Raw genomic sequence first — 27,074 nt, 5'->3', positions numbered from 1 at the left:
AAACTGTCGTATTCATGTTGGCAAAAGAAATATAGTTGACGTGACATGCATGATACATATATTATGTAATCTGACTTACCGATTTCGATGGTACCATTTCATAGAATTCAAGTGTATCTTCATGAAATCACGCACAGTAAATCCAGAGTAAGAAAAAACTGGACAACGAGCAAAATTGTCCAAGTATTTTGTCTGAGAATGTCCAACTATCATAGCCATTATGGATTTTCAACAAAGCACAATTCACACAATTAGAAAATAATATCACAAATCAGTAATAGTATTCCAGTCAAATATTCATATGAATTGAACATATAATATACAAACATTAATTTTTAGACTTATATACTTACCATTTCTACTCAAAAGTATCAGCTTGTCCGAGGTGGTGAAACAAAAAGTATACTATCAAAGGCCAATTTGATAACAATTAGAAATAGATTAAAAGTGTAACTTAAATATTCCGCCGACAAAATATCTTATTTTCACTGTTTGCAGTTTGTATATAATTAAATAGTTCAAAGACTAAAAACATTAAATAAGCACAAATAAAACATGTGTAACATTGTTTGCAGTTTGGCCAATTTGCCGCTTACTTCAAATAATAAAGTGATTGCATTTATTTTCACTTCAAAATTAGTTAAGAATAATTAATTATTTACACGCATTGACCAAACTTAATTTTCTATAATTATATACAATTGGATCACACACTACAATACGTTAATAATATATGCCTCTTTCTCGTAATTCCGAGCCTTCTCATTGAACCGAGCCTTTGGAAAATTTGCACTTGCAGGTATTTCCTGTTTCTAAATTTTATGTATGTTGTAAAAAATCATATGACAGATAAGCAAAAGTAAAAAGAAAATAGAATTACTTGCATTAAAAGAGAAATATACACAACAGAAAATTTTGGCACAAAATTTGCTTATCTAAAATCATTGGGGTAATATATAACCTTCTTACAGAAAACAGAAAGCACTTATTTTAAGGTACTTCCACAAATTGAAATTAGAAATTCATGTGAAAAATCAGAATCCTCGAAACAGCTTTCGAAATGCAAGGACACAAAAAATATATGATAAAAGTTGAAACGATATATCTGTAGGTAAACTTGCGAGCATGAAAGCTACGCTGAACCCTATCTCCACAGTGCTTTGGATGAAAATGAGTGAACATTTTTGGTGCAAAATTTCGGTATCGTATGCAACCTAAATTGCTATAAAATATTTATTTTCAAATCAAAGAAATGCCAAAATAGTGCACACGAGCGTTACTTTTTCAAGAAAATGTCGTTAAACATTCTAATGCGCAAAACACGTGCACAGTTTTTCTAAAATATTTCGCCGCCATGTTTATTTCAAGGAATTAAATATATGATTGTTCTTTTACCTGAGATTTCCATACTGAAATATATATGCCTCCTTATTCATGGTTAGAGATATCCATTTAGTACAGTTACGCACTGCCCGATCTCCTTAATCTGTTACCGATCCTTTACATTTAAAGAATAAACGCAATGTGTAATGATAGTTTTTCGCTTTACACACCACCTTTGGACAAGAAAGGCGTTTCACTTAAAATGTGTAAGCATCCGCTGGCAAAATATTATTGAAAGATCGGAACTTTTTCTAAAATAAAGTTCAATTTCAATCATTTTCAAAAACTGGAAATATTGCACATTGTGTTGAATACATAAATAAAACAAAAATCCCCAAAATAAACCATTTTAGAACTTTTCAGGGAACTATACGTTTCAGCCGAACAACGCATTTCAGGATGACACAAAACTGGTTTCTCTTTGTAAACAGTGTCAAAGTTCACCTGAGGGACATTGCTGAAAAAGTAAAAGTGCTTACTTGTTTCAGTTTTACATCCTGTAGAAAACGATCAACTTTCAACTTTAAATGTATATATGTTCTAAAATTATTCCAATATCAAAAACCATCCGATCTTTTCCGTGAGAAATAACACGAAGCAAAGTTAACTATTTGTTTACACTTTAACCATGTGAAATTAAAGGCATGTACTATCACGAGACTCCCGTGCATTTTGAACCTCGTGGTAAATAAACTGAATTTATGGTGCCTCAACTGTGCCAGTTTTTTTGTTAATTTCAGAGAACATACAATAAAGAAGTGTTTATGAGATTATGCATATGTACGAATATCTACTAGTCTAATTTATATTAACGATGATAGAAAACAAGTGTGCACTCGGCAAATAGCAAGTCTATTTTTTTCAGGTGTATACTGAACACTGATCCCAATGTTCGTAATTTTCAGATAAAGAAGTCGTTGTCCTTGGTTTTGTAGACAGTCTTAGTACTGGACCGCTGCTTCCGCTGTCAACACCGCAGTGACTACTAATGTAAAGTCAGTGTCCATTTCTATGCCGGAATTTCAATACATATTTATTGTAGGGATAATACACGCTTTTTGTGTGTGTATTAACGTCTGCAGAAGCCCGCGGGATTGTTTGTGACCGTGACCGAAGGTCGCTATTCTTGCATAAAAATATATTTCACGACGATTATTTTTATTGTTTTCATATGTATTGACTTCATGATTCCGGTACATTTTTACTTACCATTCCAGTTGTTCTTGGAAACGGTAAACATGTTTTAAATATCCGACTCCAGGGCCCGGAAATAAACATCACTACCAAAAGCACATCCTGAAGGTTTTTAAGCGATTTTTTCTCTCTCATTATTACAATATAAAATTACCGATAATTTTTCATATCAGTTCATAATTTGGTGGACTCGATCACAACTTCAAGAATAATATTTTTACATTCGAGTTATATTGGAGTACGGATGAGTACGAACGTAGTGTCATGTTTCCAAGCTGTTTATATAATTTCTTCGAGAAATTAGATAAAAACATGCTGACTGATACTTAACAAAATCATAAATATAATACCTAAAAACAAAGAATCGTACAGGTAAACACGCAATTCTTTAAAATTTTGGATCGTTGCAAATCTTGTTCACATTGTCTGAGACTTCTCTTACAATTTTAGGCAGTATGGTACACCATACATAGAAAAATCATTGTCCGCACATTGCACTACTTTTATGTATGCTGAAAATAGCAATATGTACAGATTTATTTTCGTTTTAATACATAAGGTGGTCAGATTTGAAAACAGATTTTGTACTAAGTTTAGTTCTATTCGGTAAGACAATTCTCCTATGCACTAATTGATACTTTGAACTAACTTTTGCCATTCATGAATTTTTAATAAAGTATTTTGAAAGGATTTATAAATCTAACCAAAAATTTGGAAAAATACCGGTAAAATATCTTCTTTGTTTATTTCCAAATTTTAGTTTTACTTTTTATACAGCTACTTTTACTTCAGATCTTGCAAACTGAGCTGTTTTTGTACTCTGGAACAGCTGCATTTGAAAGCTTTTTTTCACTATATTTTCACACCTAAAATGAAGGTCACTCTAAATTCAAGATGGCGGAAGTACCTTAAAACTTTTTTGTCCGCTAACACAATAATATATCTGTTCTTAATTTTAACAAAGAACTTTTTCAAAAAAGCCTTAATGTTTCAGAGCTAGTACAAATTATTGCAAGTCTCGGTTTTAACGAGAAAGAATTTGGCTGTTTCAGAGGGTTAGGGTCATCATGTGAAAACCTAGATTATTCATTTACAAAAATCCTTAGAATTTTTCTTCATGGGGATTTTATAAGTTTAGATGTTGGAGTACCAAACTATAGCAAAAACTATTTTGAAACTTAAATCTTCTACTGACCAGCACTGATAAACCGGCTTAGGGGCTCGGAATAACGAGAAAAGGGCATAAATGATTTTTTTTTTTCGCATTATATAAGAATATGAATTACAGCTCGGTAAAAAATATGGTTAAGATCTATTTTATTTAAAATATTTATACAAAATAAACTATTCTGCCCTCACAATAACATCAGTTTAAACACCTGTATAATTAGACTAGGCTAGACAATATCGATTTTATTATCCTTCTTTGTCTATATGGTCAGCAGTTTCCGATACCCTTCTTTACCTTTGTGGTCAGCAGTTTCCTATATATTCTATATCGTCAGCTAAGTCGTCAGCAGTTTAGTTTGTTCCCATAAATGTGAAAAAATACACATGACCACCAACCCACCAAAGTGCCTGTGGTCAAAATGTAAAATAAATGTAATGTCAGGTCTTATTTATGGGACTAACCTGAAACGAGTAGGATGACAGAAACTTGTGTGTGGCGGCTTGTATCTTTCGTCTCTGGTAACGTACAATGCTTTAATTTGACATACCGCAACCGCCACGGCTTTGCGTCTCGCGAAATATTGTGAAATTTCAGAAGCGGTGTTATCCGTGAAACTTACTCTTTGTAAATATCGCAATAATAAATGTTGTAAGCGGCCATTGCTAAGGAAAACATTTTTTGACAGGAAAGAATTTTGCTAAAAAATGACCTCAGAAGGACTTTGGGAAGACAGAGATGTCAGATTTGATATCAGTCCTAAGTAAGTTTAATCAGGATGAATTGAAAATTGCTCAATAAAGACTTTGTGTGAAATTAAAATCAACAAGATTTAGCTGACCAAAAGGTTCCTTCTAGCGCATATGCAATGATTTGTCTTTTAAGAAAATCCGATTTTAGCATCCTATTACAGATGTTCAATATGACAGTGATGAAAGTCTGTTAGTTTACTTTATGTTCAACATTAAAATCTTCAGAATTCTGTGCAGAAGTAGCATTCCCCCATAATGGCCGTATGTTTTCGTCTCGTGATGAACACGAGCGAGCACTAGTTCAGCTAATTGTTTGTGAGTCGCGATATTGTGATAATTTTTGCACAGGTCAATATCTCTTCTCCTGGTACAACATAGGAAGGACCTTTTCTGTGGTGAACCTTCCGCGGCGATTCTACGCGGCAATTTTTAAACTGCATTTTAACTATTAAAAAACAAAAATATTAGTGAAATTTTAAGATACCTGGAGGGAATATCCATTTTTTCCTTCCATTTAATTGATGTTTATGTGAATAAACAGCAAAACAGGAGTTTGTCACTGTTTTAAACAACAAACATTAAAGTTCACGGAAACAGGCTGATTCGGACCGTGGCTGATTCGGACCATGGCTGATTCGGACCACATATTTTGGCTGATTCGGACCACATATTTTGAATAAAAGTAGATAATGACCATATATTTAGACTGATTCAGACCACAGACTTTGACAAACTAAAATGTATCATTTATGCATTTAAAGAAGGACTTTAATACTCATAAATGTTATTTTTACTCATGACATTAGTGTCCGGAAAACTTAAACAATTTGGACCGAATAAGCCAAGTAAATTTGGTCCGAATCAGCCATGGTCCGAGTCAGCCTGTATTCAAGTTCACACACATTTTACATGGCTCTGATTCGTGTCACTTGATTGATAACGACCAACCGCACTGTCAGCTGTAATGAGTGTAATGGCGGACATGTAAATACAGCGAGGTAGCCAATGAAACATATTTAGTTTTTTGCTTTATTAACATGTTTTACTGTTATGTTTAAACCATAAAATGATTCAGTTTTATTTTGTTGTATGATTTCAACGTTTAAAGTATATTGCCTGATCGTGTTTTTACCTTAATCTATTTTCACCACAGAAAAGGTCTTTACTGGTTTTGACATAAAGAGAGGGATTCTGTCAGGAAAATATCTCAGAATCAGTTCTGATGTCAAATTATTTGGACTTAAGCATGTTAAGCGGGCACCTGCATATTTTATATAAGCAAAAATATGTCACATATTCATTTACGAAACGCGAGTAAAGGATGTAGACAGGTTAAAAAATGAAAACAAGCATTTGCAAACCTGAACTTCAGCATGCCATTAGCAACTTGCATAGATATATCTGAAGCTATAAAACATCACGTAAGCAGCGACTATTTCATAACATGATTATTTAACAGGAGTCTATTTTTAGATCATGCATCATGCATATTCATTATATTAATCTCTATTCTACAATATAAAATATTCAATGCACGGTTTAGTACTCTGTACAAATTATTGTTCCTTGTCAGGCTGCTGTTAATAACATGCATTTCACAATAAATTTACGTAAAGATGTACAAACACACATTGGCATAGAGGCTATTTGTAATGAATATGCATGAGTCCAAGATGGCAGCGCCCTACTGGTATTCAGATGCCTTTGACAGTAACCTAATCAGTCAAGTATGACCATCAGTGTTCCTTCTCAATAGAATGAACAATAAGAATGATAAGCTGAACCTCTAGTCAGAGTCTAGAGGCTCTAGGCAATCCATGTATGTATCAACACAGCAGCTTTTTTCCTTCCACGATTGACCTTTGAAACATGTGCCCTGTCATGCTGTAAATCAGCCAGACTTTGTTTTATCAATTTTTTAAACAGTGTACATAGAGAGCCTTTTACGGTGTAGTCTAACTTAGATGTACAAAGTTTTCCCTTATCAATCAGATGTAGCATGCCGTATTATTCAGCTAGTTTTTAGAATGCCTTGGTAGCCTAGTTATAGAGAGCACCATGTCGTTTCGGCAGGTTGATGGTTCTCTCCCTGGCCGTGTCATACTAAATACTTGCAGTGTCCCTGCTTTGCTCTCAGCATTAAGAGGATAGTTCTAGGACTAGTCGGCCTGGTGTCAGTATAATGTGACTGGATGGGGTATCATGTCACATATCTATGGCATGATATTCAAGTGAGGCAACACTCACTATAAATTTGGGCATTATGCTCACTGCTACAAGTGGACACCATCATTTATATGACTGAAAAATTGTTGAAAAAGATGCTTAACTTGAATACACACACTCACACTGCTATAGTTTTTTTTTCTTTTTGTTGAAAATCTACAAATTAGACTTAACACAAAGTTACTGACATTATTAACCCTTACCCTGCTAAATTTCTATAATGAACTTGTCTCCATCTTTCACTTTGGACAGTACCATTACCTATTAAAAGAGGTGCTTACCAAAAAGATACTGACCGATGTGCAGGCTGATCATGATCTGCACTGGTCGCAAAGGCAGAATCAATAGTGTCCAGCATGATAAGGGTTTTAAAAGTGCTCTTGTACACATTTTTAGCTCGACTATTCATAGAATAGTAGAGCTATTGGACTCGCCCATGCGTCGGCGTCCGCGTCGGCGTCCGCGTCCGCGTCCCGATTTGGTTAAGTTTTGTATGTAAGCTGGTATCTCAGCAACCACATGTGGGAATGGATTGAAACTTCACACACTTATTCACTGTGATAAACTGACTTACACTGCACAGGTCCCATAACTCTATTTTGCTTTTTTACAAAATTATGCCCCTTGTTTGACTTACAAATTTTTGGTTAAGGTTTTGTATGTAAGCTGGTATCTCAGTAACCACTTGTGGGAATGGATTGAAACTTCACACACTTATTCACTGTGACAAACTGACCTACATTGCAAAGGTTCCATAACTCTATGTTGCTTTTTTACAAAATTATGCCCCTTTTTCGACTTAGAAATTCTTGGTTAAGGTTTTGTATGTAAGCTGGTATCTCAGTAACCACTTGTAGGAATGGATTGAAACATCACACACTTATTCACTGTGATAAACTGACCTACATTGCACAGGTTCCATAACTCTATTTTGCTTTTTTACAAAATTATGTCCCCTTTTCGACTTAGAAATTCTTGGTTAAGGTTTTGTATGTAAGCTGGTATCTCAGTAACGACTTGTGGGAATGGATTGAAACTTCACACACTTATTCACTGTGATAAACTGACCTACATTACACAGGTTCCATAACTCTGTTTTGCTTTTTAATGAAATTATGCCCCCTTTTCGACTTAGAAATTGTTGGTTAAGGTTTTGTATGTAAGCTGGTATCTCAGTACACACTAATGGGAATGGATTGAAACTTCACACACTTGTTCACTGTCATGATCTGACATGCACTGTATAGGTCCATAACTCTACTTTGCAATTTTTTCAAAATTATGCCCCTTTTTAGACTTAGCAGTTTTTGGTTAAGTTTTTGTATGTAAGCTGGTATTTCATTATCCACTTATGGGAAAGGATTGAAACTTCACGCACTTGTTCACTTTATGAGCTGATAAGCACTGTGAAGGTTCCATAACCCTTTTTTACAAAATTATGCCCCTTTTCGACTTTTGTATTCATTCAGTTGACAAGGCTGTTGAATAGTCGAGCGTTGCTGTCCTCCGACAGCTCTTGTTGAATACACAATTTCCCAGATAATGGACAGAGCTTGAAATTACTATATGTTTGCAATATTAAAATAATACATAATATGTATTTTTAAATTTTATTTTCAATAGCCAGATGAAGATGCGTCCTGGTGAAAAGTTGATTGATAAAATGGATGCTGTTGAAGATACAAAAGGCAACAATGGAGAAAGAGGTACAGTCAGTGTGGTTCTTGGGCTTATAAGCTTTATTTCTATATTCCAGTTTCTAGATTTCCTAAATGCTTTTGATGCTAAAGAAGTCAAATTAATTGCTGACTTTAAAAGATATGCTTCTGATAGACATGTGTATTTTAACTTTTAAAGAGGGGCCTGATTAAGATATTTAGTTTATAAAATAAACTTTCTGATGTTGTATTTTTTTGTGAAAAAATTGTATTTGCAAAGACAAATGAGAAAAAGGACAGTATTTCAGTCTACAGCCTCTTACAGGAATACTAATAAATTTATTTTAACTGCTACATTTCACAACTTTAAATGTTATTTGATGTGATTACAGGAAGACTGATCGTTACAAATCTGAGACTGATCTGGCATTCTCTCAACATGGCCAGGGTAAATTTGTGTAAGTACTCTTCATATAACATATCGCAAGCTATTTCTGTGACATCAAAGTTTCTATGAAATCATGGTGGATGAGATTTAATTCTATACATGTGTTATTTCAAAAAGTGTCATAAGAGCAGAAAATTGAAATTTTAACCAAAATTAGATTATACATTTTATAAAGCACTTAATTTTTCACTCAGCACATATTGCTTGAGGTAAGTAAATGTGATCTATCATCCATTGGTACGTCGTCTGTTTGTTGTCTGTCCGCACTTTCCTTCAAACGACATCTCCTCTGAAACCATTTGGTGGAAGCTGATGTAACTTGGCCTAGTTCTTCCTTGGATGGTCCTCTACAAATGTTTTTCAAAGAATTTTATTAAGAACTCTGGTTGCCATGGTAATGGAAAAGAAAAACTTGAACCATCTTCTTCTCAAAAACCACAAAAGCATTTCTATAATACTTTTTTTTAAAGGTAAATACTTCTTTTCTAACATTTGATGTAGCTAGTGCAATAATATGATTTTTACTTTGTCATTTTTTTTTGCAGCAATAGGATTCAACTGTGTGATAAACATTTCAACTAAAACAGCTCAATCAGTAAGTATTGTGTGGTCAAGATGCAATTCGTGGCCTCAACGCAAAACTAGTCTATGTATATATAGAAATAGAAGCAGATAGAGTAGTTTCGCGTTGAGGCCACAAATTGTAGATTGAACAGTAGATCTCTCTCATGTCTCAAGGGGATGAGCAAAATGCTTGTGTTATTCAAAGTTTCAAAGCAATGATACATAGAAATACAAGGAAAATGCTATGGGACCAGATAAGTTCCTGGAGCAAGCACAGGTGCTCAAGCAGTTGATGCTCAAGTGAGAGGTGTTTTCACGGTATTGCCAGTTCTAAGGAGTAGTTTCTGTAAATTTAAGGTATAAAAGTGGAAAGTTTGCACATGTGTATGGGATAACCTTCTTCCGTGTTTCCCATACCTGTAGTTGTATCTAAAGTAGAAGGCGGACAATAAACTCAAGAGGTGTAAGTACTAGACTACCAGAAAAGAAAAGAGTTTTGTCCGTCCACTTAGCTCAACAAGTGCAGATCTGCAGATGGCGTGGTCGTGAATTCATATTGGGCTAGGCGTATGTTCTCCATGACAATTGATGAAAGACATTGTCTGAAATCATTAGTCCTCCACCTCTAACTCATGTGGGGAAGTTGGCAGTTACTTGCAGTGAACATGTTAGTGCTAGTACAGAATTCAGGAACACTGGTTAGGTTTACTGCTTGCCATAACATAACTGAAATACTGTTGAAAAACAGCGCTAAACCCTAAACAAACAAAAAATGAAAAGAGGTTGCACATTAAACACATCCCGTATATATCCAACAAATAATTTTTTTAAACGTTTAAATATGTATAAACTAGCTTTGCTTTTGACATCATCATCTTTATGATTCATTTTCATTTTCAGAAATTACGAGGGACCACAGAAGCACTGTATGTTCTGACAAAATGTAACAACACGAGATTTGAGTTCATTTTCACAAACCTTGTAAGGCATCAGATATTTAGGGAAAAGAATTGTGATTTTGTGTTTTTCATGTGTGTATGGATAACATTGGATGCTTTTAAAATGAGTGTAGTCCAGCCAATGTTATTCAACTGAAAATTTCTTGAACAACAATTCTTTCCTTTTATTTGCAGTTTTATGTGTTCTTTTTTTTTGCTTTCATTGTTTCAATTGATTCATTTGTTTTTAAAAAGATGTATGGTAAATCTAGAATGACCAGAAGCAGTTCCCAGTAAATTGTACATCTCACGTGAAATAGTTACCAAGCAGCCATGGGCTCCACCTTCAAGTACAGTGTAATTCATCTGGAACTGAAAAAAATGTCTCCGCTTAATAGTACTACCAATACAAGTACATGAAAGGAAATGCATTGTGAATATAAATAGATGAAAAAAGAAGCTTTAAAACTACCTTGTTAGTTACCTTATCTATTTTTTGCTACAGAATCATGTTGTAGGTTCTTCGTTAACTGTTTTTGTATTCCACGTGTATTCCTTTCCAAGTACAAACTGAAGATTATTGTTGTATTACAGATACCCGGTTCACCAAGATTATTCACTACAGTGATCTCAGTACACAGGTATGTAAGTTTTCATTTCATGGTCTGATTGAATAATGATTATTATAAGTTGGATTTATCATATTAAATGAAGTAGCATGCCACATACTGTAAGTTAGATGGCATGACCTGCTCATATTGTTAAATGAAGTTGTGGAGATGGAAGTGGGGTAGGGGGACAGAATAAAACTTGTGTCTACTTTTAATAATCAAGCCTGGAAGAAAAAGTAGGCAAACATACCCTCGTTTGATACCTAACTTCAAAATTTAATTTTATAAAAAAAAATACCAACAATGCTTTAGGAAATATCTACTGTTATAGAATGTCATATACTCACTAGATGTGTAGTCAACAGAGCTGATACTCTATCTAATGGTATGATTTCAGGGCCTATGAGACATCTAAATTGTACAGAGATTTGAAACTGAGAGGCGCATTAATACAGAACAAACAGCTTCGGTTATTGCCACAGGAACAGGTCTATGATAAAGTCTCTGGGGTGTGGAATCTTTCTAGTGATCAGGTAGGCATTAGTGTTGAACATTCAGGGAAATTGAATAAAGTTTTGGTCTTACGCATGTGCTGGGGGATTAAGTGGTCAGGTGGTTCAGAAAAGTGACTGTGAATCACTTGTAGACCTTAGTTGTTTCTAACCACTGCTCAACTCCTCACAACAAGAGACATACAATGTACTGTGAAATCATTGATATTTGTGGGGAAATGATTTTCGTCAATTTTACGGTTGGGTTAATATTAATACACTCTTCCACAGTTTAAAATGCCTCAATTCACGAAAGTAAAATTATGCTGATTAGGGTATAAGCACATAAAATTTTGAAGTGTTTTATTGACCAATTGGTGACCAAATACTCGAATACCAAAATATCTGTTTGTTGCCATCCCTTTAATTAAGAAACAAACTTTAATGAACTGCCTCGATAGCCTAGTGGTAGAGCGTCCGCTTTGAGTGTGGGAGGTCTAGGGTTCGATCCCCAGCCGCGTCATACCAAAGACGTGAAAAATGGTACCAGTAGCTCCCTTGCTTGGTGCTCAGCATTAAAAGGGAAACTGACCTCATCTCTCATACCCTCGTGGCGATGGATTCCATCAGGAATGAGGTGTTGAGAGTGATTACTATAAGTTATAGAACTTCCTTCACAATCGACCTAAAATAAATTATGTATAAACTAAGAGACAAACAATAAGGAGAACTTACAATAAACACCATTATTATAGTAATTTATCATATGTATTTCAAATGGAAATACTTGAACTGACTTTTTCATTTTTTATATTTTTACAGGGAAATCTTGGAACATTTTTCATCACCAATGTACGTCTAGTGTGGCATGCAAACATTAATGAATCTTTTAATGTCAGTATACCTTATCTTCAGATGGTAAGTATTTTGTATGTGGAGATTCGGTGTAGTCTGTCACTGTTTCTTACAATGATTATGTATGGTTGGACTTTTATTACATTTTCTCTAGTCAGTCCTTAAGGTAGTTTCAACATGTTTGACATCATTCTTCCTGATAACATGGAATAAAGCTTAGAATTGTCATCTTGTGTACACTTAAAAATGACAACATTACTTTCTTTCTAAAGGTGAAAAATGATAGCATACACATGAAATCATTCCAAATAATGCCTTCAGTTCTGATTGAAAATTGCAGATCTCTTAAATCAGAGGTAAATGTCTAAAAACATAAGCACATGTCTGTACATTTTATTTGGTCATATCAGTGGCAATATGTTGTTTAACAACAGTGAAAATTTTGATTAAAATCTGCATTTATTTATAGAAAAAATTTTACTGCTAAAATGTTACCAAAATTTTTTCCCATAAACTTCCATTATAAAATCTTGCAAAAGATCCCAATTTTTCAAATTAGTCTAGCAAAAAATCATGCACACAACCCCATCTTTTTTATTTGACAGATTGTACAAGTATATCTGAAGCTTAAAAAAAATCAGGGTTTTTTTTTTTCAAATTCTACATTGTAGAAAAATTTTTTATCTGAACGTGCAGAACTACCTTAAGCATATATATGATTGAATCTGATGTTAGTTAAGGTGGGCCAGTAAAAGAAGTTATTGTTGTGTTGAATAATATTTTGCCATTTTAATCAGATATTGAAATGATATAACTTGTCTCATTTTTTATCCCCCCACCAAAGGCGAAGGGGATATTAGAAATGCTCTCCGTCCGTGCGTGCGTCCGCAACGATCTTTGTCCGGAGCATATCTCCAAAAGTACTGGAGGGATTTTCTTCAAACTTCATACACTGATAGAACACATTGGGAGGAAGTGCAGTGTGCAAGAACAATAACTCTACCTTGCCTATTTTTTGAGTTATTCCCCTTTATCATATTTTCTTAAAAAAATTTGTCTGGAGCATAACTCCAAAAGTACTGGAGGGATTTTCTTCAAACTTCATACACTGATAGAACACATTGGGAGGAAGTGCAGTGTGCAAGAACAATAACTCTACCTTGCTTATTTTTTGAGTTATTCCCCTTTATCATATTTTCTTAAAACATTTTGTCCGGAGCATAACCCCAAAAGTACTGGAGGGATTTTCTTCAAACTTCATACACTGATAGAACACATTGGCAGGAAGTGCAGTGTGCAAGAACAATAACTCTACCTTGCCTATATTTTAAGTTATTCCCCTTTATCATATTTTCTTAAAAAAATTTGTCCGGAGCATATCTTCTTCATGCATGGAGGGATTTTGATATATCTTGGCACAAATGTTTACCACCACGAGGCTAAGTGTCATGCGCAAGAACCAGGTCCCTAGGTCAAAGGTCAAGGTCACACTTAGAGGTCAAAGGATACAAGAATAAAAACCTTGTCCGGAGCATTTCTTCTTTATGCATAGAGGGATTTTGATGTAACTTGGCACAATTATACACCATCTTGAGACGAAGTGTCATGCGCAGTTCCCTTCTTTAGAATTACTTCCCTTTGTTGTTACTTTAAATAGCTTTTATTGTAACTTTTTAGCTCACCTGTCACAAAGTGACAAGGTGAGCTTTTGTGATCGCGTGGCGTCCGTCGTCCGTGCATTGCGTGCGTAAACTTTTGCTTGTGACCACTCTAGAGGTCACATTTTTCACGGGATCTTTATGAAAGTTGGTCAGAATGTTCATCTTGATGATATCTAGGTCAAGTTCGAAACTGGGTCACGTGCGATCAAAAACTAGTCAGTAGATCTAAAAATAGAAAAACCTTGTGACCTCTCTAGAGGCCATATTTTTCATGAGATCTTCATGAAAATTTGTCAGAATGTTCACCTTGATGATATCTAGGTCAAGTTCGAAACTGGATCACGTGGAGTCAAAAACTAGGTCAGTAGGTCTAAAAATAGAAAAACCTTGTGACCTCTCTAGAGGCCATATTTCTCAATGGATCTTCATGAAAATTGGTCAGAACGTTCACCTTGATGATATCTAGGTCAAGTTCGAAACTGGGTCACGTGGGGTCAAAAACTAGGTCAGTAGATCTAAAAATAGAAAAACCTTGTGACCTCTTTAGGGGCCATATTTTTCATAAGATCTTCATGAAAATTGGTCAGAATGTTCAACTTGATGATATCTAGGTCAAGTTCGAAACTTGGTCACGTGGGGTCAAAAACTAGGTCAGTAGGTCTAAAAATAGAAAAACCTTGTGACCTCTCTAGAGGCCGTATTTTTTCAATGGATCTTCATGAAAATTGGTCAGAATGTTCATCTTAATGATATCTAGGTCAATTTCGAAACTGGGTCACGTTGGTTCAAAAACTAGGCCAGTAGATCTAAAAATAGAAAAACCTTGTGACCTCTCTAGAGGCCATATTTTTCATGAGATCTTCATGAAAATTGGTCAGAATGTTCATCTTGATGATATCTAAGTCAAATTTGAAACTGGGTCACGTGGGGTCGAAAACTAGGTCAGTAGGTCTAAAAATAGAAAAACCTTGTGACCTCTCTAGAGGCCATATTTCTCAATGGATCTTCATGAAAATTGGTCAGAATGTTCACCTTGATGATATCTAGGTCAAGTTCGAAACTTGGTCACGTGCGGTCAATAACTAGGTCAGTAGATCTAAAAATAGAAAAACCTTGTGACCTCTCTAGAGGCCATATTTTTCAAGAGATCTTGATGAAGATTGGTCAGAATGTTCATCTTGATGATATCTAGGTCAGATTCAAAACTGGGTCACGTGCGGTCAAAAATTAGGTCAGTAGGTCTAAAAATAGAAAATTCTTGTGATGTCTCTAGAGGCCATATTTCTCACTGGATCTTCATGAAAATTGGTGCGAATGTTCAGCTTGATGATATCTAGGTCAAGTTGATAACTGGGACATGTGCGGTCAAAAACTAGGTCAGTAGATCGAAAAATAAGAAAACCTTGTGACCTCTCTAGAGGCCATATTTTTCACGAGATCTTCATGAAAATTAGTGAGAATGTTCACCTTGATGATATCTAGGTCAAATTTAAAAGTGGGTCACGTGCCTTCCAAAACTAGGTCATTAGGTCAAATAATAGAAAAACCTTGTGACCTCTCTAGAGGTCATATTTTTCAATGGATCTTCATGAAAATTGGTCAGAATTTTTTATTTTGATGATATCTAGGTCACATATGCTCAAAAACTAGGTCACTTTGTCAAATAATAGAAATAACGACGTCATACTCAGTTCAACACTGGGTCATGTGAGGATAGGTGAGCGATTCAGGACCATCATGGTCCTCTTGTTTATTACTAGTCGTAGGGAAAGATCGAGACCACTTTTCTGTAGTACAACAAGCATGCTAAATCCAATTTTGAGGTGTATTTTGACCAATCTCTACCTGATAAAGATTTTTGTGTGGACTTGCAATTTTTTTTTTTTTTTTTTTTTTTTTTTTTTTAAATATTAACTTCCCTTAGTTGTTACTATAAATAACTTATATTGTAACATTTTTATAATTGACCCTAGGGAAAAAACAAGACCACATTTCTGTGGTACAACATAGATGTTACTCTCCAGTTTTAGGTGTATATTATTATATATAAGGTATCTCTACCTGGTAAGGAGTTTTTTTGTGGACTTTAAAAAACAAAAGACTTACAATGATTACTAAACAACCACAAAATTAACATTCCATTTGCAAATACAGCTGCTAGAGTAAAGAAATTTGCTTTGACGGGCATATATTGTGACATTCTGGCACTCTTGTTCCCTGTTAGCTTTCCATTCCTTCTTTTTACAGTAGCCATATAGAAAAACATCATAGCTATACTGTTCATGAAAATTAATAAAATTTAGCAGTAAACCACCTCACTACTGACTTATTCTTTCTTCCACATCTTAAAACCCCTGATGCGGACCACAACTAAACGGTTCTTCAAAGCTTTCCCCAAAATTAATACTTTCAGACACTAAACTTGCCAGGAACTTCAGCCTTCAATTATAATATGCCCGACGGGGGGATTAGCCATGTGTATCATGGCTCGTGTTATGCTAATTTTGATCATTCTTCCACTTCCTTAATTAAGTGAAGAAGACTAGGTGACAGAATTAAATTGGCATTAGCCTTGACTTTCCCTTTAAAGACTGTATGACTGTTCTAAAACATTGTTCTACTTCCACACTTCATGTTCAACTTCATATTTTTCTATGAGACAAAAACTGTTAACACCTAGTACAGTTGAAGTCTATACGTCTTATTTGCTGAATGTTATGTAATTTTTATTTACAGAAAACTATAAAGATTCGAGACTCCAAGTTTGGTTTGGCTCTGGTTGTTGAAAGCTCATCTCAGGTTTGTCTTAATTTGAATAGAATGCTTGTTCTCACCTGGTTTACTTACGAAATTGATACTTTAATTCACAGCCACAGATATTGTGCAGAACATTGCCAATTTAAATCCTTATGAAACTGATGTTTTATCACAATCAGAAAATTTACTGCAGCTGGGATCAGAATGCTTGAATCTTGGGGTACAAAGTCAATACTCATACCATAATTAATCTTTAGCCTGCTGGCGGCAAGTGATTCTGCGTTTGCGACTGGTGCAGACCAAGATCAGCCTGCACATCCATTCAGTCAGTAAATTTTCAGTGTATACCCCTTTGAACAATAAGTGGTACTGCCCAAACTGAATGATGGACCAGTCCATTTTAGAAACTTAGCAGGGTAAAGGTTAAGTTCCTTCAATATATAATCTGTTTGTTTGATATGTTTAAGGCTGTTTTACAACAGTAATTAAATTATGTAAGGGTGGGAAGTTAACCTAGCCAGTATTCCTGGATTCTTTACCATTACTCACCTGTTCCTGTCAAGTAATGACAACCTCCCTACATGAATGAGAGGTGGGGGACAAATGACTTTAGACACAATGTCTTCAGTCATATTGTCACAAAGAATTTACACCACTTGCCAATACTAGTATTCAATCTGCTAAACAAGTTTGCTGATCTGTGGAAAATTGTCTGCATGAATAAGCAGAAATTAGAATAGTAACTTTCAGTACCTTAAAACTTAAAAATATTGATCTGAAATTTGTTTCTTTTGTTTGTTTATTGTTTTGGATTTAGTGCTGTTTTTCAATAGTATGTCAGTCATCTAATGGTAGGCAGTAAACATACCAAGTGTTACTGGATTCTGTACCAAGACAAACCTGTTCTTTGCAAGTAACTGCCAACTTCTCCTCATGAATCAGGATCTGCGCTGTCCCTATTGAGTAAAGTGAATGGGCCTGAAATTAATTTCATGCTACATGTAAAGTGTAAGATTTAATATATTTAACGGATGTGTTTACAGAGTGGAGGGTATGTGCTGGGCTTCAGGATAGATCCTGTAGAGAAGCTGCAAGAAATTCACAAAGAAATCCAGAGTTTACACAAGGTCTACAGCAACTGTCCTGTGTTTGGGGTGGAGTATGAGGAGGATGAACGGGTAAGATTATTAAGGCAATGTCCTTAGAATTGTAATTTTGTCTGGGATGGAGTATCAGGATGAATGGGTAAGAAATTATACACAAGGTCTGTAGCAGTTGTCGCCTAATGGGTGTTGGTGGACAAACATATATAAAATATTTTGAAAAAGGTCATTTGACAGTGGATACACAAAGCCAAAATAAAGTAAAAGTTTTGTTTTGTCAAGTTCAAATCAGTTGTCACTGGTTTAAGAACTACTTTATTAACTCAACTTTTGCCATTTAAAATCATACACAAGAGATACTACTCTACTAGTCTATAGACAGTAGACCTGACCAGCACTTTGCCTGCAAAATTTACACAGTTTACTTCAAATGTGTGCATTTTGTTATGAGCAGGAAACTAAAAACTTGTCTTGAAAACAATTTTGACTGCTGCTCTGTAGATCTTTTTGCAACATATTTATTTTGTGCATAATTCAGAATGGTTGCTATGGTAAATGCTTTTGAATCTTTGAACTTTGCAATACCATCCTACAAGTACCCTTACATGTGCTGAAGTAAGAAGTCTCAAGGTCTCTGTTTTTTAAAGCCATTATATTTTCTGTGTATCAGCCACAAGGTTTAGATGATTTTTAAAGCCATTATATTTTCTGTGTATCAGCCACAAGGTTTAGATGATTTTTAAAGCCATTATATTTTCTGTGTATCAGCCACAAGGTTTAGATGATTTTTAAAGCCATTATATTTTCTGTGTATCAGCCACAAGGTTTAGATGATTTTTAAAGCCATTATATTTTCTGTGTATCAGCCAGAAGGTTTAGATGATTTTTAAAGCCATTATATTTTATATTTTCTGTGTATCAGCCAGAAGGTTTAGATGATTTTTAAAGCCATTATATTTTCTGTGTATCAGCCAGAAGGTTTAGATGATTTTTAAAGCCATTATATTTTCTGTGTATCAGTCACAAGGTTTAGATGATTTTTAAAGCCATTATATTTTCTGTGTATCAGCCAGAAGGTTTAGATGATTTTTAAAGCCATTATATTTTCTGTGTATCAGTCACAAGGTTTAGATGATTTTTAAAGCCATTATATTTTCTGTGTATCAGCCACAAGGTTTAGATGAGTTTAGATGATTTTTAAAGCCATTATATTTTCTGTGTATCAGCCACAAGGTTTAGATGATTTTTAAAGCCATTATATTTTCTGTGTATCAGCCACAAGGTTTAGATGATTTTTAAAGCCATTATATTTTATGTGTATCAGCCACAAGGTTTAGATGAGCTGACCATTGAGAGAGTGCAAGATGATGTTGAAATAGAAACAGAAGGACAGTCGGACGCATTTGCTGTATGTAGTTTTTGTAATTCATTGTACATCTTTGCACTTTTGTTGGAATCATTTAAATGCTGCATCTGGTTTAGCAAGTTGAATGATTGTTTCTTCTATGACATTATGACATCAGTATTCTGCAATTAAATCAGTTCCCACTTTGTGACAGTCGGATTTTAAAATGGAAATGGGGTTCATTTCCATGATGTGTTTATATACCTGTTTGTGGTGTGAAACCCTAGCAAGCAATCTAAGGCAATCACAGCCCTCCTGTTTTTAAGGCAAACCGACACAGTTTAGGTCATACGGTGACTTCACAGCTTTTCATGTTCGAGGGAAAATCTAGGGGCATTATTTCAGGCACAGGTGAGTATTTAGGTATGACAAACTGACCATCTGCAAGCCAGCTGGTTAGTTTCCTCACATGAAGACCTGAGCAGGGCTCAAATCCAGAGTTGCGAGGGACAAGTGATATGAAGTCAGTGAGCCAAAACTCTATGCCACAGAGGCCCTAACTGTCATACTGGGGCTTATATACTCATGAATAATGGCTTAAAGGCACAGGCCTCCAGATCATATGACAACAACAACAAAAAAATAGGTGTCAGGAAATTCATACTATATTACTTAAGAATGCTTTGAAACTTAATTACTGACAGATTACATGTTATGGAAACACAACATGAGAATTAGTTGTTTTTACTAATTTTTACAATGAAAATTGAAAAACGTAACACTTTACTAGAAGTAAACTGCCTTATTTATAAATATCTATATTTAATGCCCGTTCAGCACATAATCCTCCGTGGTGGTATTGGTAAAGACAGCAGAAAAGTTCTTATTGCGGGAGAGGCTCGGGTATGATTCCCAATGGGGGAATCTTTTTTTTTCTTGATTTGGCATTTTTAATATAGTTTAGTTTTAAAGAAAGATCATTTTTAGCCAAAATCTAGAGGTCAGTGCCTTTAATGAAGGTTTATCATAGACGAGAAATTCTCATCATGTTTTTAACTGCTACAGTAGAGTAACTGTGGAATCATTCATTTTCTTGGGCATGAAATTTTGTGGTTGGGGCCGAAACAACTATGTTTGAGATATGAACTTGTAGATTTTCATTTTAGAATCTAAAATTATCAGGGATTTTACTTGTTAGTTAGGACTTAATTTTGTAGATTGACTCAACTGCATATATTAGTTCCCTATGAATATTAATGATTTCACATGAATATTAATGATTTTAGTGTAATTTACTTCATTTTGAACATAGGTTGATAATTATCTCCTCATTTCTAGGCATATTTTGCGGATGGTAACAAGGACAAAGACAGGGAACCTGTGTACTCCGAGGACCTGGGATTGGCCATTGAAAAACTCAAGGACGGTTTTACTCTAACAGGACTCTGGGATGTGCTCAGTTAATGTTTTATTGACAAAATAAAAAATCAAATGAAAAGCTGCCACAACAGTTGTGTGAATTGAGGCAGAAAATTAAAGATTAACTTGACTAAAATTTGTGGGTAAAGGAAAATGTCAGTGTAAAATTTTCCTGTATAGGCAGCCATCATGATTGTTAAAATTAGAATGGCCCAGCCTTTAATCAGATCAGTAATCTGACCTTTATCAATTTGTTTTCCATTCTCAAAGATGTTTTCTGATTCAAAATTTGCAACCAAGAATTATGCTATTTGTACTGTTACACAAGACAGAGCATAAAAAATAGTATGCTCTGTCAACTTGAGTGAAATATCTTGGAATGCTTAAGCATCATAAATTGGCAATACTACATACATTTACAATTACCCAGACAATTTTTTTTTCATTAAGCTTAGGCACTCAGGCTTGTGAAGAGTGATGGGCAACATGCCTGTAGTTTACCATTGCACCATCCACCGTGGAATTTTCTACGGCTGTTAATTTGAGAAATTATAACGTTAATTTGAGAAATTATGACAGAAGTTCATAATTTTTCAGTTTATCATCTAAAGCAAGTTTAAAGAGCAATTATCCCATCAAGAGATTTTCAACATTTTTTTCCATTTTTCATGTATTTTAACATTCTGTTATAATAATTGATTTTTGCATATTATTTTGTATGCTATTTATGGTAATTATATAGTGTAATGTATGTGAACATTCCGTCCTGTTTGTGGACACAGATTATAATTTTGTGTTTAATATTGCAGTCTGCCCCATATCTCTTTAACGTATTCCTGCATATCATGTAATAGCTTATTTAAATGTATTCAAACTTTGCCATCTTTTTACTGAAGCATGAAGTTGTCTGAACTTAAATTTCACGGATTGGCTCAATTCACAAAATCCATAAAAATGAGTTACCCACAAATACTTATGATTTTACAGTTAAAAAAGTACTTCATAACATTGAGTCATACCAGCTTTTTAAATTTTCTTGCTTTGGTGAAATCAATGCACATAGATGACAAATATTCCAATTTTTACGTAATTATATAACACTAACTGTTACAAAAAAACTTGGTGTGGTTCATATTTTTTAAATCGGGCAAACATCAGGATGTTGTTGGACTTAATTGCCATTTTAACCGCTCACTGATATCTACCCGATATGGTTCTTAAAAGGCTTCAAAAGTCCAAATGTGTGATTGCTACAATTTCATTGAACAAAATAAAGTGAGCAGCCTAGTCATCTTGAACTTTAGAATACATGGCTGTGTCCATCAGAACAAAGAAGTCCTTCACAATAATTGTGACTATAGAGTGTTACAAGAATCAGATTTTGTCAAAAATGTTACACAGTGATACATTAAAGTTGTTGACTAATACGTGTATGTTAAACACAAAATTATTACAAGTCTGTGGCTAAGATTCTGCTATTTATGAATACAGTGTACTTGCACATTTAAAAAATAAAACCAAAATTGGCGAAGTAAGTTTTTCTTCTGTTTATTTAGGGAAACATTAAAATAATTCATGATCAGTGTAAATTGTATTGATGTTTCCATTAGCTTAACCCTGGAAAATTTCGACATGATCATTAACTTGCTATTACCATTAGATAACAGTTTTAATGACACATAAATTGTAATATTGGCTTATAATTACAGTCAGTATTGGCTTATAGTTACTGTCAGTATTGGCTTATAGCTACGGGCAGTATTGGCTTATAGTTACGGGCAGTATTGGCTTCTAATTACAGTCAGTATTGGCTTATAATTACTGTCAGTATTGGCTTATAATTACAGTCAGTATTGGCTTATAATTACTGTCAGTATTGGCTTATAGTTACTGCCAGTATTGGCTTATAATTACTGCCAGTATTGACTTATAATTACTGTCAGTATTGGCTTATAGTTACAGTCAGTATTGGCTTATAGTTACTGTCAGTATTGGGTTATAGTTACAGTCAGTATTGGCTTATCATTACTGTCAGTATTGGCTTATAGTTACAGTCAGTATTGAGTTATAATTACTGTCAGTGTTGGCTTATAGTTTCTGTCACTATTGGCTTATAATTACTGTCAGTATTGGCTTATAGTTATGGGCAGTATTGGCTTATAGTTACTGTCAGTATTGGCTTATAATTACAGTCAGTATTGGCTTATAATTACTGTCAGTATTGGCTTACACAGGGTTCATACGCGTCAGGGAAAAGTCAGGGAAAAAAAATTTTTTTCAAGGTCAGGGAATTGTCAGGGAATTTTACAAAATGTCAGGGAAATTTTGAAATTTGGAAAATGTCAGGAAAATGTCAGGGAATTTTCTGATCTGGTTAGGCAACAATTTGTAAAGGTTAAGGCAGTTTCTTCAAATATTTCCTTTTTCATGAAAGCTATCACACTTACAACAATTAAAGCATAATTTTAAATTATATGCATATATCTGTATTCTACATATTTTTCAAATTCCATATAGAAGAAACTGAAAGGGATTTGCACCCCTTACCTCCTGAGCAAATCTGGTGATGGCTATATCTAATGATTCGATCCCCTTCTCTCCTGTATAGTGCCCATTACACATAGCCATTACTATATATACATACAAGGCTCCAATAACACAAACATATGGTCTTTATTTTACACAGTTTCAATATTTGAAGAAGGATGTTTTTGTGATACTGGTGCCTTGTGCATGTGGCTAGTGCTTGGTGCTGGATATCGGGCTGATCAGCTTGCTTGTATATAATAGTATGCAATACTGTCACTTAATTATGCAGGGCTTATTTTATGTGCGATATATAAAATTGAACATAATATTATCTACAATACCTTAAAGACATGCTTTTGCTACCAAGGTGTTTTGCATGGTATATATCCTATAGATGTTACTCTTTTTAATTGGTAATCAGAATGACAATTCCATTTTAATGTAATTTAGTAAAGCTATGTTCAGAAAAACAGTTCGATTTGGCTAATATGTTCAGGTTTCCAAAAATAATTGCTTTATTGTCTATTGGTCATAACATAAAAACATTGTTTGTTTGAAACAGTGTATTTGATTACTTTTTAATGCATGATAATTCATGTCATTTTGCTTGCCAATGTGTTTTGTATAATCACCAGCGCCATATCCAGTTGATTTGGAATAAACAAACAAAATATTAAACAATGTAAATGTTTGTCAAAAAAGGAGGTAAGGGTTGGCTGTAGGGGTGGTGGAGGCCAACATTCTATTTTACATTTAAAATTGAACCACTAAATGTGCACATTTTAAGATAACAAAAGTCATACTAGGTGACTTGGTTTGTATCGTACCGAACCAAAAAGTCAGGGAAAAATGCTTTCATGTCAGGAAAAAGTCAGGGAAATGTCAGGGAATTTTGTCTGAAAGAATGTGTATGAACCATGTTACAATTACAGTCAGTATTGGCTTATAATTAGTCAGTATTGGCTTATAGATACTGCTAGTATTGGCTTATAATTACTGTCAGTATTGGCTTATAATTACTGCCAGTATTGACTTATAATTACTGTCAGTATTGGCTTATAGTTGCTATCAGTATTGGCTTATAGTTACAGTCAGTATTGGCTTATAGTTACAGTCAGTATTGGCTTATAATTATTGTCAGTGTTGGCTTATAGTTTCTGTCACTATTGGCTTATAATTACTGTCAGTATTGGCTTATAGTTATGGGCAGTATTGGCTTATAATTACAGTCAGTATTGGCTTATAATTACTGTCAGTATTGGCTTACAATTACAGTCAGTATTGGCTTATAATTACTGTCAGTATTGGCTTATAGTTACAGTCAGCATTGGCTTATCATTACTGTCAGTATTGGCTTACAGTTACAGTCAGTATTGGCTTATAATTACTGTCAGTATTGGCTTATAGTTGCTGTCAGTATTGGCTTATAGTTACAGTCAATATTGGCTTATAATTACTGTCAGTATTGGCTTATAGTTTCTGTCACTATTGGCTTATAATTACTGTCAGTACTGGCTTATAATTACTGTCAGTATTGGCTTATAATTACTGTCAGTATTGGGTTATAGTTACAGTCAGGATTGGCTTATAATTACAGTCTGTATTGGCTTATAATTACAGTCAGTATTGAGTTATAATTACAGTCAGTATTGGCTTATAATTACTGTCAGTATTGGCTTATAATTACTGTCAGTATTGGCTTATAATTACAGTCAGCATAGGTTTATAGTTACTGTCAGTATTTGCTTATAATTACAGTCAGTATTGGCTTATAATTACTGTCAGTATTGGCTTATAATTACTGTCAGTATTGGCTTATAGTTACAGTCAGTATTGGCTTATAGTAACAGTCAGTATTGGCTTTTAATTACAGTAAAATCAAGCAGCCAACTGAATGAGTGACAAATTCTTGCTACATAAGACAGCTAGATTTATAACACAAGCTGACATTAGAACAGTAACTCTATTTTGAAAGTTAGCTGACTGGCTGCATAAGACAAGGGGCTGCTTAATGCAGGTGGGAGCAAAGGCAGGTTCAACTGCACACATGTAGTACATATCCTTTGGACACGTGGTCGAATTATTACAGCGAGTACCTGTACCTTAAAAGCATTGTTGAACTGGTATAAATTTCTTTAGTCTTCAGAATCTGCACAAAACCTTTAGCAAACGCCAGTAACATTTTAAAGCATTCACTTTTTTGACACATTTAAATCCTGAATAGTAAATTTTTAGCATAAATGTTTGTGACCTGAGTTTGTTTTACTAATAGAAAAATTCTCTCTGGGTTTATATATTGCAAGCTGGTTCTCAGCTTGCCACAGCTTTTGCAATTGTCCACACAGAAAGACAAGATAAAAAAAGCCCACATGGGATTCGAAAACTTCTGGTTTCATTTTTTAATTTTTCAAAAAAGCAAACAAAAATCCTATCGTTATACCAACGCGTTGAGACGGACAAGCACACCAGTATAGTTGGAAATGTTGTTCTATGGTAATTATTAAAATGTCTTCCTGTGGAAATTCACAAGAGCGACAAAATTGAAAAGTTAACTGGCCATTATAACACAAACGATGCTTAAATCATTTATCAAACTTAGCTTTTCATAACTTGGCAACATAAAAATGCGAACTAGAACGTATTTCTCAATATACTGATACTGGGTATATAGCTATACACTGTTTTGTCTCATAACCAGCATGCCTTTAATTGCTAGGGAAGCTCAAAGGTTTAAAGAAATTTCTCTTCATTTAGGGAATTTTATGTATTAATTTCTTTTTATGCCCCTGTTTTGACCTGCACCCACTTCCCCTTATCAGCACAGAGGTTGACGTTCCGTTACTAAGTGTTACGAGCTGCATGACATTACATCTGTAAAGTTACCTCTGTCATGGTGGTTAAGACATATCCTTGTGTCCACGTATCATCTCTGGAGCGGAGAGCTCGGGCGCTGTATTAGGGTTTTCGTGTTTTTGGTTTAAATCTTTTTCTTCTTATTTTGTAAATAGTTGGCATTAAATAAGGTTGTAAACATTGGGTCTTTTTTAAGTCGCATCCTTAGGCTTTTCTAAGGACATCCAGCACGAGCCGTGATTCGAATCCAGCCCGTTGCAATGTCTACGTAAATACCAATCCCGTTACAGTTATATAAAATATAGACTAGATAATAGCATAGAATCTATGATAGATCTTTCTTACATTCAATCAAACTCCAACACAGTATCGGTACAGTAGACACTGCCATCACATATAAATTGGGCTGAATTTCAGCCGAGTATATATATATATATAACAAAGAACAGAGGAGTATCAAAACACCTCCTAAAAAGAGGCTATTCCTCAGACTGCGTTCTCGCTGCTACCGAAAAAGCACTTGCATTCTCAAGGGAAGAACTGCTACAATACAAACACAAAACAACTGAATCAAGCAAACGCACACCTTTTGTGGTCACGTTCCATCCAAATCTGCCAAACATACGTGCAAATGTAGACAGACACTGGCCTACAATTGAGTCACCACAGCGGCTCAGTCGTATGTTCCCTGAGAAACCTCTCATCGCATACAGAAGGCCTTAAAGTCTGCGAGACATTCTAGTTCGGGCCAAAGTCAAGTCGGCTACAGACATAACCAGTTCAGGCCAGTCAGGTCCTTGTGGTGCCCCAAGATGCCAAACATGCACTACCATGCCAAGCACCAGTACATTCCTTTCCTCCAATGGAAGCAAATCTGCAGTTAAAGGAGTGGCTAATTGCAAAACAGAAAATGCCATATACCTTATGACATGCAGGAAGTGCAACAAAAAATATGTCGGGGAAACAAAACAGACGCTAGCAAAGCGAATGAATCTCCACAGATCTGACTGGAAAACACGCAAATTCAATCGGTCGCCGGTAGCTGAACATTTTAACATGGAGGGTCACACCTTTGCGGATATCCTACTATGTTGCATTGAATTCAATGACAGATGGACG

At 34.8% G+C, this 27,074-nt stretch overlaps 3 protein-coding genes across 3 annotated transcripts in view; 2 read left to right on the top strand and 1 right to left on the bottom strand.

Annotated features, from left to right (window-relative positions):
* LOC123532978 (tRNA-dihydrouridine(47) synthase [NAD(P)(+)]-like) overlaps positions 1-4,344 on the bottom strand; it is a 45,784-nt gene extending 41,440 nt beyond the window's left edge. The window contains exon 1 of the mRNA XM_053517377.1: positions 4,210-4,344. The gene's annotated coding sequence lies outside the window, so the exon portion shown is untranslated. The remainder of the gene's footprint in view (positions 1-4,209) is intronic.
* The window catches only part of LOC123532840 (26S proteasome non-ATPase regulatory subunit 11-like), a 286,840-nt gene that overhangs the window by 13,586 nt on the left and 246,180 nt on the right, over positions 1-27,074 (top strand). The window lies entirely within an intron of this gene.
* LOC128546573 (Bardet-Biedl syndrome 5 protein-like) lies at positions 4,357-22,104 on the top strand. Its single transcript, XM_053517388.1, has 12 exons — positions 4,357-4,508; positions 8,347-8,429; positions 8,774-8,839; positions 9,375-9,424; positions 10,294-10,374; positions 10,926-10,972; positions 11,340-11,475; positions 12,256-12,351; positions 16,686-16,748; positions 17,750-17,884; positions 19,134-19,217; positions 20,493-22,104. Exons 1-12 carry the CDS (start codon positions 4,453-4,455, stop codon positions 20,616-20,618), a joined length of 1,023 nt encoding a protein of 340 aa, XP_053373363.1. The 5' UTR covers positions 4,357-4,452; the 3' UTR covers positions 20,619-22,104.

The sequence above is a fragment of the Mercenaria mercenaria genome, chromosome 11 (genome assembly GCF_021730395.1).
Source record: "Mercenaria mercenaria strain notata chromosome 11, MADL_Memer_1, whole genome shotgun sequence".
In the NCBI taxonomy this organism is placed as follows: domain Eukaryota; kingdom Metazoa; phylum Mollusca; class Bivalvia; order Venerida; family Veneridae; genus Mercenaria; species Mercenaria mercenaria.
The sequence above is the reverse complement of the archived record's forward strand: the minus strand, read 5'-3'. Positions and strand labels throughout refer to the sequence as shown.